At 40.6% G+C, this 14,913-nt stretch overlaps 1 protein-coding gene across 17 annotated transcripts in view; it reads right to left on the bottom strand.

Moving 5' to 3' along the window:
- The window catches only part of MACF1 (microtubule actin crosslinking factor 1), a 377,759-nt gene that overhangs the window by 167,556 nt on the left and 195,290 nt on the right, over positions 1 to 14,913 (bottom strand). For 12 of the 17 annotated variants that reach the window (XM_077295969.1, XM_077295955.1, XM_077295963.1 and 9 more), the window contains 4 exons: positions 14,484 to 14,572; positions 12,510 to 12,645; positions 2,094 to 6,350; positions 964 to 1,122 (listed from right to left, as the gene is read on the bottom strand). In XM_077295969.1, coding sequence (XP_077152084.1) covers positions 964 to 1,122; positions 2,094 to 6,350; positions 12,510 to 12,645; positions 14,484 to 14,572 — 4,641 coding nt within the window. The remainder of the gene's footprint in view (positions 1 to 963; positions 1,123 to 2,093; positions 6,351 to 12,509; positions 12,646 to 14,483; positions 14,573 to 14,913) is intronic. The other 5 variants (XM_077295962.1, XM_077295966.1, XM_077295965.1 and 2 more) reach the window with 1 other exon arrangement.

Here is a 14,913-nt window from a genome sequence, read left to right on the forward strand (position 1 = left end):
AGGACGAAGCCACGACGGCAAACGCGCATCGAGGCCCTTTCCTGCTCGCAGCACGTCGGTTCCCATCACCAACATGTCCCAAGGTAACCGTGCAGTTTCATTAGCGGCACATGCATGTATTTCTTAGGTACCTGGGTTTTTGTTGGCGTTTTATTCTTTGCTCTTGGCCTCTTTTTTATACACATCGGCACTTTTCCTTACGGAACAATCCAATTTTGATTGGCTGCACTTATGGTGTGGCTATACATTCATATATTAATTTCTCTTTTAGTGCTGCCTTTGTTTACCTACAATGACCATGGAGCATATACCGGCATGCTGTTGTAGTTAGGACGCCTGGATTTTCTTGTATTCCTTACCAGCATTATTTCCACCATCTCTGTATGCTGGTCTCTTTTGCTGTTTTTCTTCCATTCACCACTTCTTGTCCTTGTATGTGTATATATATATATATATATATATATATATATATATATATATATATATATATATATATATATATATAGTAACCGTTATATTGTCTGTTACCACCGATGTTTTAATAAATAACGTTTTCTTGATTAGAAAAAACAAAAACAAAACACGTCTATGGATCTTGTGATTTCCATAGTTCTTTCCTTCTTGGTGTTGCAATTTTAGTAATGAGAAATGTATAATGCTCTATTTGTTTTCATAATTTGCCCATAAAGTCCTCACAGTGAAATAATGTAACAATAAAGACAAACAAATCCGTGTGTGCTAACAAAGGACATCGTATGTCCATAATACGGTGCATTAATTAGTGTCACTCACCCTGAATAGAAGCACTGTAAACGAGCATATTCATATGCACCACCAGCACTTCTACTCCCCACTGCCAGGGAAGGAAGCGCTCAACTGAGCAACAATTCTGAGAATATACCTTAATTCTCTAAACTGGGTCACTACCAAAAATGATACTGACGTTCAAACAAAGTCATTTACCTCTGCTTGTCTCAGTTTCTCCTGGACATCTTGTAGGCCTGGTAAAACAGGCTGCAGGGATCCCAGTCTGACTTCTATATCTCGAAGCATTGAGAGGAAGCACATAAGGTTCTCTTCATGCTGGAGACAGGTCTGCTTATTACGGGCATCCTGAGACTTCTAATCAAGAATACGTATGAAAAAAAATAAAAAAATTGTCAAGAATACAACATTTTTAGACAACTTCAGATTGAATTTCACATTGTCACAAAGTTTTCCAATAAAGCATTCATTACAAAAAAATTTAGCAGATCCACAATTAAAAAATGTACCGTAATTGTGAACATTGAGAAATAGCCTGTTCCATAATTTTTTTTACTGCTGTACAGATAAAAGACGTCACCAGGTAAAGTGCCCAGTTTTTTTATTTTATTTTTATTTAAATCCGTCACACGGTTCTAAGACTTATGAGCCTTTTTATGAAGTCCTAATTTTTATTGTCTTAACCAAGGGGGCATGTCTCACAGGATTCTCTGGGGCCATTCTGTAGGCTGCTCAGGAATATTACACTGAACAATGCTCCCTTGCTAAAGACCATACAAATTAACATTGAATAAAAAGTCCCAAATCTCTGGAACCGTGTGGCAAATTTAAAAGAAAACAATGGGAAAAAAAAAATCCGACCACTTCTGATTTGGTGAAACTCCCTCTTTAAAATCTTATTTAAGTACCTTCTGCAGCTCTTTTTTTAATCATATATGCTGGCTATCATCTTAACTGGTTTAACAAAGTAGGGCCATTTTTAAATATTTTTAGTTGAAATTTTCTTTAAAATGGAGGTAAAAATACTATTGATAATGGAGTTGAGCATAAAGATTTGCAAGACCCCAATTCCAGTGCGCCCCCCCCCCCCCCCCCCAACCAAGGACTTGTGAACCTCTTCCTCTCTGCTGGGACCCCCGGGGCTTCTAATTAGTAGATAGGGTGTGATGTCATAGTTGTGGACTCATACGTCCCATCGGACCTAGTCAACATAGGAGGAGCCAATAGATAGGAGGAGGTTTGCAACATAACCCCAGTGCTCAACTCTAATTGCCAAGTTATTTTGTTATTCTATTTTTGTCAAACATACACTATAAAAGTCAGTTTACCTTGGGTGGTTCTTTGGTCGGGATTCTGGATGTATGGTCTTTTTCACTGACCAATAAATCACACTCTTCAAGTTTAATGGAGATAGTCTTGTCTTGGCTAACACCAGATTCTTCTCCATTCAGTCTGGTTTTCTTCACCGCATCTAAAACATACTCTTGGAGGTTGGATACATCCTTTGAGGTCTTTTCTCCCTCTAGACCAGCAATTGCTATATCTTTGCTCTTTGGTTTCTTAGAAACACTACTGTCTATTAGGTTGGAAGTATGTTCAGCAGAATCACTGTGCAACGGTTGTAAGACACCTTTCCCAATGGAAAGGTTTTCATCTTGTGAAATAAAAATTGTATCCAGAGGATCTTTTCTGTCGTTTGTATGTTCCACACATTTTTGGTCTCCTGACAGACCTTGATTCACTGTATGACTTTCCAGTTTAGTTGAGGATTCATCTACATGTAGCTTATCTAGAGCATTAACACCACCAGTATGGTGTTTCTCGATGAGCTGTGGAACATCAAGATCTGGTAAGGATGTCTGTACCTTTGCATCATAACTGCATGTTGCTTGGTCTTTAACACTTTGAAGAAACATGGAATGTATTAATGTGTTACTTTCTTGAGGTTTGGGATCAATTATCTGGTTTTCAGATGTAAAACCAGGTGCACATAAAGACTTGTCCTTTCTTGCTGCAGTTTCTGGACTTACCGACCCCTCCAGATGCCCTGTATATGACAATTTATTTACATTTATAGTATCCACTATAGATGACGTTTTAACATTTGAGGTCTCTAATCCAGCTGTTTGGGTAAATTCACAGTCTAGTTTGTCATTAATAGATGATGTGGTGGCACCTTTACATAGGACTGATGATACGTTTAACTCTACTCTCTGTTTAGGCGAGTCCACAATGCTTGAGGCATTTTTATCAAATAATAACGGCATCTTTATTACACTGGCATTAACATCTACCACTATATCATCTTCTGTAATGTCTAACTTCCTGGAATTATTTTTGGATGGCACTTCACTAAGATTCATAACTGTAACTTCACCCCTAAAGATGGATGAAGAATTCTCAACTTGTTCTTCATTTGAAAATAAGGGAAGGGCATGAATTCGCTGCTTAGTGTCATCATGATCTTCTGCGAGACCTTGATGATTGCATTTATGCATGTGCTTATCTTCTTCCTTCTGATTTGCAGTAGATATTGAGTGGTGGGAGCCTAACTTAGAATGTATGGACACTTTTGGCAACTCACATGCATGCTTTGCCAGTAAATCAAGTTCTACATATCTGTGTCCAGTCTGAACATCAATTTTACATTTTTTTAACACGTCAGTATATGGAATACCACCATTCACTTGCTTAAAATCTTTCTGAGTTGAGATAATGCTATCAGTATTTCTAGACAACCTTCTTAGATCCTCTTCTGAAGACCGGGAAAGCTCTAATTGATAAAGACACTCAAACTCAGAAAGTTCCTCAAACAAATCTTGATCAATCAATCCATGTTTAAGAGACTCGATGACAGAAAAACGTATTCCTGATAAATGATGGATTATTCCGCCATCTTGAATCTGCTTTGATAAAAGTAGGACAGCATCATTTCTGTTAATATAACCTTTACTGAGAGCCTCAACTAATGGTAAAGGTTTCTTAGATTTTGGATCTGTGATCCCACTTGACTCCAACTGTAAACTTAGGAGTTTCTGTTTGATGCTTTTGTCTGAGAATTTCCCCTTAGAAGCTTTTTCTAACTTTATTAGTTCTTCCTTATCAGAAGGATTTACTAAGTTCAAACTAGAAGCCAATGTGACAGATATCCTCTTGCCTCGCTTCACGTCATGTACACCCCCAGTGATGACCTGAACATCTAAAATACTTTTAGCTACTTCTTCAGCAATGAGTTCTGCTTTCATTGCTTCCTGAACAGAATACATCTGATTGTTTTGCATGTCTACAACCCCAGCGACTGACTTGTCCGAGTTGAAGACTTTTTGCAGGAGGCTCTCATCAAGTAGCCCCTCATCTATCACATCTGGGACTGTTAAAGCTTCACATGTTAAGGAATCGAAAAATCCAGAGAACAATCCTAGTCTCTCCATGAGTCGTAGAGCAGTGTGGCTTGAGATTGCACCCATTGCAACTGCCTCATTTAGCAGCAGCTTCTGATTGGAATTTGTGTCTATAATACCACCATGTATTATCTGTTCCGAAAGCATACCTAGAGTATCCTCTTCTTCCATGTCAAAGAAAACACTTTCAACAGAAACTAGATCTCTAACAATACTTGTTGATGCATCAATCTGTGCTGATTTCCGGTTGTCATTTTTAGAGATATCTACAATATTTTGCTTAGAATTTAACTGAATGTGTGCTACACCTTGACATGCAATTTCACCTTTAACATCTTCATTTTTCCTAAGAGAAGATATTTCTAATACAGATTTTTTTATATGTCTTTGAAATTCTGTTTCATTGAGCAAACTTTCAGGCTGAGATACAAAGCATGGTTGGCTATCAGTGGGACCCCTTTTAATGGGGGTCAACGATTCTGTCACAGAATCACTTATTCCGCTACTATGGAGAACGGTATGACTGATGTCATTTTTGGTCAGCTCTCTGTCAAGTATTACTTGTGTGTAGGCCAAGGGCTGTTCAGCAGCAATGTGTTTGGAGGCATTTTGTACTGTCTCCCGTTCTTTAGGCTGACCCACACACGAGGACAAACTGCTCTCTCTTGGCAACGGGCATTGATCCGGCTCCTTCTCTGTATCTGTATTTAGGTCTGCAAGAGCTGCCATAAGCTCAGGATCTCTGGTTTCTTCTAAATCATGACAATTCTCTTTGGCAAAATGTTTAAGATCAGGACTCGCCCTTAAGCATGCATCTTTTTCTTCATTTTCACTATTTTTAATAAGCAACAGTCTCTGGCCATTATGAATATTTATGTAGCTCAAGTGTCTAACAGAAGACACCAGTTTTCCTTCGTCTTCAGATTGTGAATTTCTTAACATTTTCCAGAAGCTATTGTCAACAGGCTGAGAAGTGCTAGTTCCAGAAACAGAGAATGGCTGGACTCCAGACGGCTGGTTGGTTTCTGCTGACAGACTGGAGACTATATCCGGAATTACGGTAGACTTCAATGTTATTACAATGCTTTCCCCTAAGATACCACACTTAATGGCTCTGTTCCAAGACATAACTTCTTTGTTCTCTAACACATATAGGCCTTGAATTTTTTGTCTATTGCCAAGAGTTTTCATTGCCAACTCAGTAGACACGTTGCCTTCCTGAATGACATCTGACACTGGAAGAACTTCACCAGACTCTGGCCACAGAAAACCTTGCAGTGAGCCCAGGGACTCCAATAAAACAAGAGCAAGTTTTGGTGCTATAAGATGGCATTGAACAGCTTCCTCCAAAGATATCCTTTGCTCAGTTGCAAAATTAAAAATGCCACCATCAATAAGCTGTCGTGTTAGGAGAGCACAAGCCATATCCTTATCCAATAAATGGTATTTCACGGCTTCATCAACACCAAGTCTATGACCAGTTTTTGGATCTACTATTCCACCTGCAAACAACTGGGCCTCTAAAAGCCTTACAGCTGTCTGACGATCAATAAGTCCTTCCTGTACTGCCTTAAAGACACTAACTTTTTTGCCCGATTTGAGGCACCCCATTCCACCGGCTAGCTGTTTGACTGGAATAAGCCTCAGTCTAGTGGACTCGTGAATGATGCAGCTATCCAGGAGTTCTGCTAAAGTCACTAGTTTTGCAGTGTTTGGATCAATAAAATTTTTACAAGATGTCTCAATCTTTCCCATTAAGTTGCTATTAAGTAACAAGTCATGGACAGACTTGTCTGCATCAGCGGGCGATTGAAGCATGCCAGAAGACTGATAGATATTCAAAATTTTCAGGCCAACACTTTCAGAGATTTCATTTTCTTTAACTGCAGTAATGAGGCCTTGGATTTTATGCTTTACATTTTTGTGCTTGTCTAGCAATGCCTTGGCTATGTTTAAATATTTAAGACACTGGAATATCCTTTGATCTATAATATTCCTCTCAAGAGCGTCTTCTAAAGTCACTTTCTCATTTGTTTCAGGAAAAATCAGGCCATTCAGGACAATTTGGGCTTCCAAAAGCATGAAGCCAGTATCTTGGTCAATAAGTCCTTTCTGCATCGCCCAGAATATGGGAAATATCTCCATGGATCCCAGATCTAGAACTCCAGCAATTGTGTGGTTCTCCTAGAATGAGAGAAAGACAATATTAAAATTAGGAACCATGTATTTACCAAGTGGGAAAAAAAGGCTGCAGAAATTTAAAAAAGAAAATCACCATGCATTTCTAAAGCTACTAACATTAGGTAACAGAAGTATTAGCAAGCACTATAGACAGACGGCAGCAAATATGCAGCACAAAACTGTTAGGGTATGTGTACACAACATCTTTTACTGGCGGATTGCACCTGAAAAGCGCTTTAAAAATGTTACAAAGACTTAACATATGCACTGCAACGTCAAAATGACTTGCTGTGCATGAAAATGCATACAGATATCTCCAGGGACGGGACATGACCCCCTTACATTGAACATATGGGAAGAGAGAATGAACCAACACTTCCAACTTCCATTGAAGAAGAACTCCACATTGAACAAATGGGATTAATTATAGTTGGGAAGAGAAAAATAAAGGGAAGAGAAAGAGAGCTAACACTTTAATCTCCAATGAAGCAGAGGCCTCCTGTAATGACCCGGTAATTGCAGTGACATTCACCTCCCTTGGCATTGAGTTTTGCTAGCTCATAACCTGGAATTTCACAGTTTCTTTTGAAGGTTTGCATAAGTTCAAGTAAAAAACATGTCTACAACTGTAAACATTATGTCTTCCTTTTATTGTGAAGCAAACAAATAGGACAAAATAACTGCAAACTTCAGTGTACATAACTATTCACCACCCTAAAGTGAGCGCTTTTAATTGCCTTCTCTTGTGGCAATTAAAGCTGCAAATTGCTTTGGATAAGTCTCCATGAGCTTTCCACATCTTGCCCATTCCTCACGGCAAAACTGCGCCAGCTCCTTCTAGTTAGAAGGTTTCCTCTTTTGAACAGCAATCTTCAAGTCTGACCACATATTCTAAATTGGATTAAGGTCTGGGCTCTTGCCTAGGCCACACCAAAACATTTACACGCTTCCCCATAAAGCACTGGAGTACTACATTAGCAGGATGCTTTGGGTCATTTTTGAAAGGTGAATCTCCATCTCAATCTCAAATAACTGACAGAATGAAAACATGTTTTGCTCAACAATATCACTGTATTTCACACCATCCATCTTCCACCTGACTCGGACCATGTTCCCTGTCCCTGCTTCTGTAAAATACAGCACCACAGCATGATTCTACCACCACCACATTTCACTGTGGGGGTGGTGTTTTTCGGGTGAAGAGTGGTGTTGGTTTGATGCTAGACATAGCATTTACCTTTTTGGCCAAAAACTCTGCAGCTCCTTCAGGGTTACCTTTGGTCCCTGTGCTGCCTCTCTGATTAGTGGCCTCCTTGCTTGGGCTAAGAGTTTTTGGTGGGTGGCCCTCTCTTGGCAGGTTTGTTGTGGTACCATGGTCTTTCCATTTGATGATAATGGATCTGATGGTGCTCCGTGGAATTTTTTTTTTTTTTTTAAATAACCCAACTCTGACTTATAGCGCTCAACTACTTTGTCCCTGACTTGTTTGGAGATCTCCTTGGTCTCCATTGTGTTGATTGGCTAGTGGTGCCTTTTGCTAAATGGTGTTGCAGCCTCTGTGGCCTTTCAGAAAAGTTGTGTATATACCGACAGACCATGTGACACTTAGATTGAACACAGGTTGTCTTCCTTTCACTAAGCATATGCCCTATGAAGGTAATTACCTGCACCAGAAATTTTTAGGGGCTTCATAGCAAAAGGGCTGAATACCTTTGCACATGACAATTTTTAGTTACCGTATATACTCGAGTATAAGTCGAGAATTTCAGCCCATTTTTTTAGGCTGAAATTGCCCCTCTCGGCTTATACTCGAGTCATACCCAGGGGTCGGCAGCAGCTGTCTAATAATACTCACCTTTCTGTAGTGAGTGGTCACATGGTACCGCTCATTACAGTAATGAATATGGACTCCCATAGGGGTGGATCCGCATATTCATTACTGTAATGAGCGGTACCATGTGACCGCTCAATACAGTAAGAAGCTGCCGGCGCCAGAGGACCAGGGACTGCACCGCGCCAGGAGCAGGTGAGTATAACGCAATGAGCGATATTCACCTGCTCCCCGTTCCACCAACGACCACCGATACGTCTTCCCCGTCCTCTGCATTGACGCTCAGGTCAGTGGGCGCGGTGACGCGATTAGTGTGCGCGCCGCCCTCTGCCTGAATGTCAGTGCAGAGGACGGGGAAGACACAGTGGCGGCCGTCGGTGGAACGCGGACAGGTGAATATAGCAAGTGCCGGGGGCCTGAGAGGTGAGTATGTGATTTTTTTTTTTTTTTTAATCGCAGCAACAGCATATGAGGCAAATGTCTGTATGTAGCATCTTATGGGGCCATGTGCAGTGGTATATGGAGGCAAATATCTCTATGGAGAATCTTATGGGGCCATGTGCAGCATTATATGGGGCTAATATCTGTATGGGGCCATGTGCAGCATTATATGGGGCAAATATCTGTATGGAGCATCTTATGGGGCCATGTGCAGCATTATATGGGGCCATGTGCAGCATTATATGGGGCAAATATCTCTATGGAGCATCTTATGGGGCCATGTTCAGCATTATATGGGGCAAAAATCTCTCTGGCGCCATGTGCAGCATTATATGGGGCAAATATCTCTATGGGGCCATGTGCAGCATTATATGGGGCAAAGATCTCTATGGAGCATCTTATGGGGCCATAATCAGCATTTGTGGAGCATTATACGGGGCAAATGTGTCTATGGAGCATCTTATGGGGCCCTTATTAACCTTTATGCAGCATTGTATGGGGCAAATGTGTCTATGGAGCATCTTATGGGGCCATTATTAACCTTTGTGCAGCATTATATGGGGCATATTTTAATATGGAGCATCTTATAGGGCCCATCGTGAACTGTATGGAGCATCTTATGGGGCCCATCATAAACTGTATAGAGCATTACATTGGGCGTATTTTGTATGGAGCATCTTATGGGGCCCATCATGAACTGTATGGAGCATTATATGGGGCTCCTGATTCAATATGGATATTCAAAAACACAACCTACTGATGTCTCAATTAATTTTACTTTTATTAGTACCTATTTTTATCTTTGAAATTTACTGGTAGCTGCTGCATTTTCCACCCAAGGCTTATACTCGAGTCATGAAGTTTTCCCAGTTTTTTGTGGCAAAATTAGGGGGTTCGGCTTATACTCGGTCGGCTTATTCTCGAGTATATACGGTAATTGATCCCATAAACTTAATTTATGCCTATATTTTTTTTACTTCACCAACTTAGACCATTTAGTGCTGATGCAATACAACAAAATCGTTTTACAAAAATATTTAAACAAAAGTTGTAATGTAACAAAATAGGTAAAAAGCCAAAGGGGTGAATACTTTCGCTATCCACTGTATAGCAGGGAGAGTTGCTTTGAGAAGTCATCAAGTCTGAGATTGGTTTAAGCAGAGGCAAGGATGCACGCTTCCAAACCAAAGAGCTTGAGCTAATCAAATAGTCTTCTTAGAAGTTTTAGAGCCAATGGTCAGTGATCAATATTGGGGTTTGCATCAATCCGATATTTAGGGGAGATTATTTTTTTGGCGTCATAATGAACGGATTAACATAACACATTCAGTCTCATCACTGTAAGGCTATTCTATCCCTCCACTTTAATAACAGGTCTGATGGTGCTATCCAAAAATGTTTCACCACTATACACCGTAAAATCGCGATAAAGTTTTATCCGTCTTCTGAGGACGAAGATATCCTGCAAGTTGCGGATCTCAAGGAATTCTCCAAAAACCTAGCACATGCCACAACCAGCCCGCACGTGAGCTTATCAAGGGGGGGGCATAGCATTGAGGTAATAAAAATGAAAGTTTGGGTCTTAGTCTTTGTTCATTCTGGAAGACATAAGTTCACTGTGAGAGTGTTCTATTTTCCCACTCAGAGCCATTCCCTGTGCTAAGCTCTAAAACATTTCCGCGACATCACTTTTAGTAATTTTCTTTCATTATCTCTTATTTTATGCAATTGTATATGCCGTATTGCTTTGATCCCATTTTGTATCATCTTTGTATATTTTTACATACACTGTCTACCTTTCCAGATTAAGTATATATAATTTAATAGCTCTGTTCCTCATGTTCTGTAAACTGCACCTCTGAAGCCATATGCCACCTGTAACGGGTATCCAATCGGTCTGTATAAACGATTGGTGGTGGCAGATAGTGGTTCCCTATAGTTACTGTAGGATTGCCAGGGTGCCGCGGGAGGGGGTGGTGGGGTGCAGGCGTGTGTCTATATATGTTTGAATTGGAGGTGTATATACTGTACGTTCATTGTTAGTTCCCCAATAACTGGTCTAGAAATGGAAGCAGCCACAACCTCATCCATCACTCGTCAGCCACCTGCAAAATTGTCCTGACGATTGGAGGCAATGGAGTTGTTTTTCTCCGGACAAACTGGTGACAGCGGCAGGATCTGCTTGATCTCTCCGGTGTCATCTGTGACAAAGGGGCAACAGTGGTGAAATTTGTGTGATCTGTGTAAATCTGTGACATAGTAGCGGGATCTGTGCGACCCCCTGGCTGTCCTCCTTGACAATATAGGTTATAAAAAAATAAGATGAAAAAGACGATGCCTTAGGAAAAAACCCATGATGTTGTTTTCCTAAAGCATCTTCTGCTTGAACAACTCAGCGGGTACGCCATCTATAACACCCCGTGTGTGCACATACCCTAAAACTATTTAAAAAAATGAAAAAAGGACTAGTACAGTACATAAAAAAAACTGTCCGAAAAAAATCAACTTTCTATCATTTTAAGATGCCCACCACCAATAATTATTACAATAAATGATTCATTTTTATCCACCAACACAGACCATGCACCTTGTATATACGTACAGACTAATCAGATGAAAGACAGATAGATGTACCTTTGGCTAGGCCCACATACCTACTTGGCTGTTTACAATCCTATCTACATGCACATAACAAAATAAGGAAAAACGAGGTTAAAGGACAATAAAGTAACAAAAAGAGGACATACAAAGCTTTTACTTACCAGGGTCGCAAGTGCCATGGAAAATTGACAGACAAGAGAACCTTACGCGGCGATGTAGGACACACAGGAAAAGCTTTGGTGTTAGCTTCCAGCATGCCAGCATTGGTTGCAACACGGAACCCCAGGTACAGGGATCTTCCACTCCATAGTTTATTTTTTACAAATAGAGGTTGGTATATAGCCTCTGGATGGTTAGTTGTACTCATAAGCAGGGGTGCTAGTTAATTGTTTTTAGGACATAAACAGGACACATCGTGCTCGGTAAATACACTTCCATATCGTTAACTGTGCTCCACCCTTCCATCAAGTTTGTTAAAAGCAAAAAAGTGAAAACGGTTACTGTAGAACAAACACTTCAAGGTGACCGTGGTAGTTTCACTCTCTACTGAGACATTCACGTGCGTGTATTAAACACGACAGAAACGGCACAAACACAAATGGGGTTAGGATGTGTGACTGACAAAGAAGCGCAACACAAATGACATATGGTCAACAGAAACTTTTAAGGGGGTTGTGCAGCCCTAATTTAAAAAAAAAAAAAAACAGACAACGAAACAGGTTTTCACCCCATCATCACAAGTCTCCATACTTCCTATCTAGTCTCATAAGCAAGTGACCACTGCAGGCAATCACTGGCCACAGCGGTGACAATTGAAATAGGCTGAGAATAAGAAGTGGAAAGGGAGCGGCCATAGAGTGGTATGGTGATTATTTTATATTCTACACACCATTTTTTTTCTTTAAAAAGTTCAGAGGTGCACAACCAAAAATAATGGCAGCATTTGAGAAGAGAGAGGCACAAGTCAGCATTTCAGTACAAGACTGCCAACAAAGGGATATGGTACTTCATCAGGAAAGGTGATAAAGGCTCCAAAGAAGTCTCATACTATTGTGAGATATAGAGGGTATAATTTAGGTAACAAAGTACTATTTTTTGTAACGAAGGAGTAAAATTGGAAGAAGTCACATAATATACTGTAGCTCTCTCCTCCCAAGACAGATGACAACACTATCAGCTAGTGCACCTATTCATAAAATGCATGTGAGCATGGTCATTAATGCCTCTATATACTATGATTACCATTACACACATATTTCTAGAAGTAAAATGGGGGTAATATTCCATACCTTCTGTTCAGCCTCCCGAGCAAGCTCGGTATGGAGCACTTGTATCTGGTTGTCAGACTCTTCGCAAAGCCTGTTATAGGCTCCCTTCAGCTCCTGGATCTGAGAGGAGATCTCTGCTTTCTCCTCAGGTGACAACCTGTTGAAACAAATAGATTGTAAAGGAATCAAGCAAATATGGACAAAGATGTTAAGATTTCACACTAATTAAATACCCACTAATATACATTGCATTATCAGCATGGCAAGTGGAAGGACAATGATCTGGGGGAAAAAAACAGGAATTCTCCTTTGGCACACATGTAATCTCTTAGTCTACAAGTTGTTTAGAAGCATCGATAATAGTGTGAAAGGGGTATTCCAGACTGAAGCATTAATCAACTACCCATCTGACAGGCGATAAATGCTAGATCTTGGGGGGGGTCCAACCGCTGCTTCATTCAAACAACGCCTAGTATTAACTGGAGGTGACAGGGGACTAAAGCTCCCAGTTCTGGTTACCATGGAGGTCCCAGCAGTCGGACTTCCACTAATCCAGCATCTACCATCTAGCTATAATAATAATAATTTTTATTATATAGCGCCAACATATTCCTCAGCACTTTACAATTAAGCGGGGACATGTAAAGACAAATTCAATACAAGGTAAGATAATTTAAACAGTGACATTAGGAGTGAGGTCCCTGCTCGCAAGCTTACAATCTACAAGGAAATGGGGGGGGGACACAATAGGTGAAAAGTGCTTGTTATTTCAGGTCTGGCAATTATAATACATAGGGATTTTCATACAAAGCTTCATGATCCAGTCATCAGCCCGTGTGTTTAAGGGCAATAGTCAAGTATCAAGTGCAGTTATCATGTGCATGGAGGGTGTGGAGACAGATGAATAGTAGGGTGCAGGTTCAGAATAATATTTGGAAGGAGGGAACAGGGCAAAGTTAGTTTACTGAGTAGTTGATGTGTTAGGCTTGTTTGAAGAGATGGGTTTTTAAAGCGCGCTTGAATAGGTTGGGGCTAGGTATCAGTCTGATCGTCTGGGGAAGTGCATTCCAGAGAGCTGGCGCAGCACGAGAGAAGTCTTGGAGACGGAGGTGTGAGGTTCGGATTACAGGGGATGTTAATCTTGGGTCATTTGTAGAACGGAGGGCACGTGTAGGGCGATAGACAGAGATGAGAGAGGAGATGTAAGGTGGTGCTGAACTGTGGAGAGCTTTGTGGGTAAAAGAGATGAGTTTATACTGGACCCTGTAGCGAATGGGTAGCCAGGGTAATGACTGGGACAAGATGGAGGCATCGGTGCAGCGGCTGGACAGAAATATGAGCCTGGCTGCCGCATTCAAGATGGATTGGAGAGGAGAAAGTTTGGTAAGAGGGAGACCGATCAGAAGAGAATTGCAGTGGTCCAGACGAGAATGAATAAGAGCGACAGTAAGAGTCTTAGCAGTTTCAAAGGTGAGAAAAGGTCGGATTCTGGAGATGTTTTTAAGATACAGGTGACAAGAGCGAGTGAGTGATCGGATATAGGGAGTAAAGGAAAGTTCAGTGTCGAATATGACCCCAAGACAGCGGGCATGCTGCTTGGGAGTTATGGTTGAACCCTCCAGGGTAATTTCGATGTTGGGTAGAGTGAGGGTAGTAGAGGGGAGAAACACAAGTAGTTCAGTTTTGGAGAGATTTAGTTTCAGATAGTGGACATTTACAAATTTCAGGCTGAAACTGCCAACAGTGGAAGAGTTTAAAGGGCACCTATTTTACAGCCCCAGACTAACACCATCTGTGTATAGGCACTGTAATGCTGATTACATGATTTTACTTTAGACACCTGCATTCATGGATCAGAGAAATGTGCTGTTGAATAGTCATGTCAATGGGGGGTACACTGCAGCAAGACCTTTACCCAAATACGTCTCATGCTTGTGTGAATAAATCCTAAATTCTACAAAGCACACATCTTAATACAGAATTTCTGGCACTCACTTATTGCTGTTCTTGGCTAAAAAGATCTGCATAGATTTTATAGCTTCAGAAACGTCATCTTTTTTTGACAGAAGCTCTTCACTTAATGCCTATGAGAAAACAAAAACACATAAAAGACATCATAGTTTAGCTAAGATAATTCAAGGAGAATTCTCAAAACATGAAATGCCCCCACTGTCACATTTACAACCTCAGTGTAAAGAGAACCTGTCACCAGGTCCAAAAGTAGTCAGTTTCTGTCCTTATTTTACTTTTTTCTGCTACTCTGATTATTCCATTTTGCTTTGGGGTCTTTTTTTTTTTTAATTTGGCATATAGTTCCAAAAATATAGTTTTTTTTAATTTAGTGCTAAATTTATGGTCTTTTCCAAGGAGGCGTGGCTCAGAGTGCATAATGCAGAGCAGCATAAAGACACACCTCCAAAGTATT

Source organism: Ranitomeya variabilis, chromosome 3, assembly GCF_051348905.1.
Source record: "Ranitomeya variabilis isolate aRanVar5 chromosome 3, aRanVar5.hap1, whole genome shotgun sequence".
NCBI lineage: Eukaryota > Metazoa > Chordata > Amphibia > Anura > Dendrobatidae > Ranitomeya > Ranitomeya variabilis.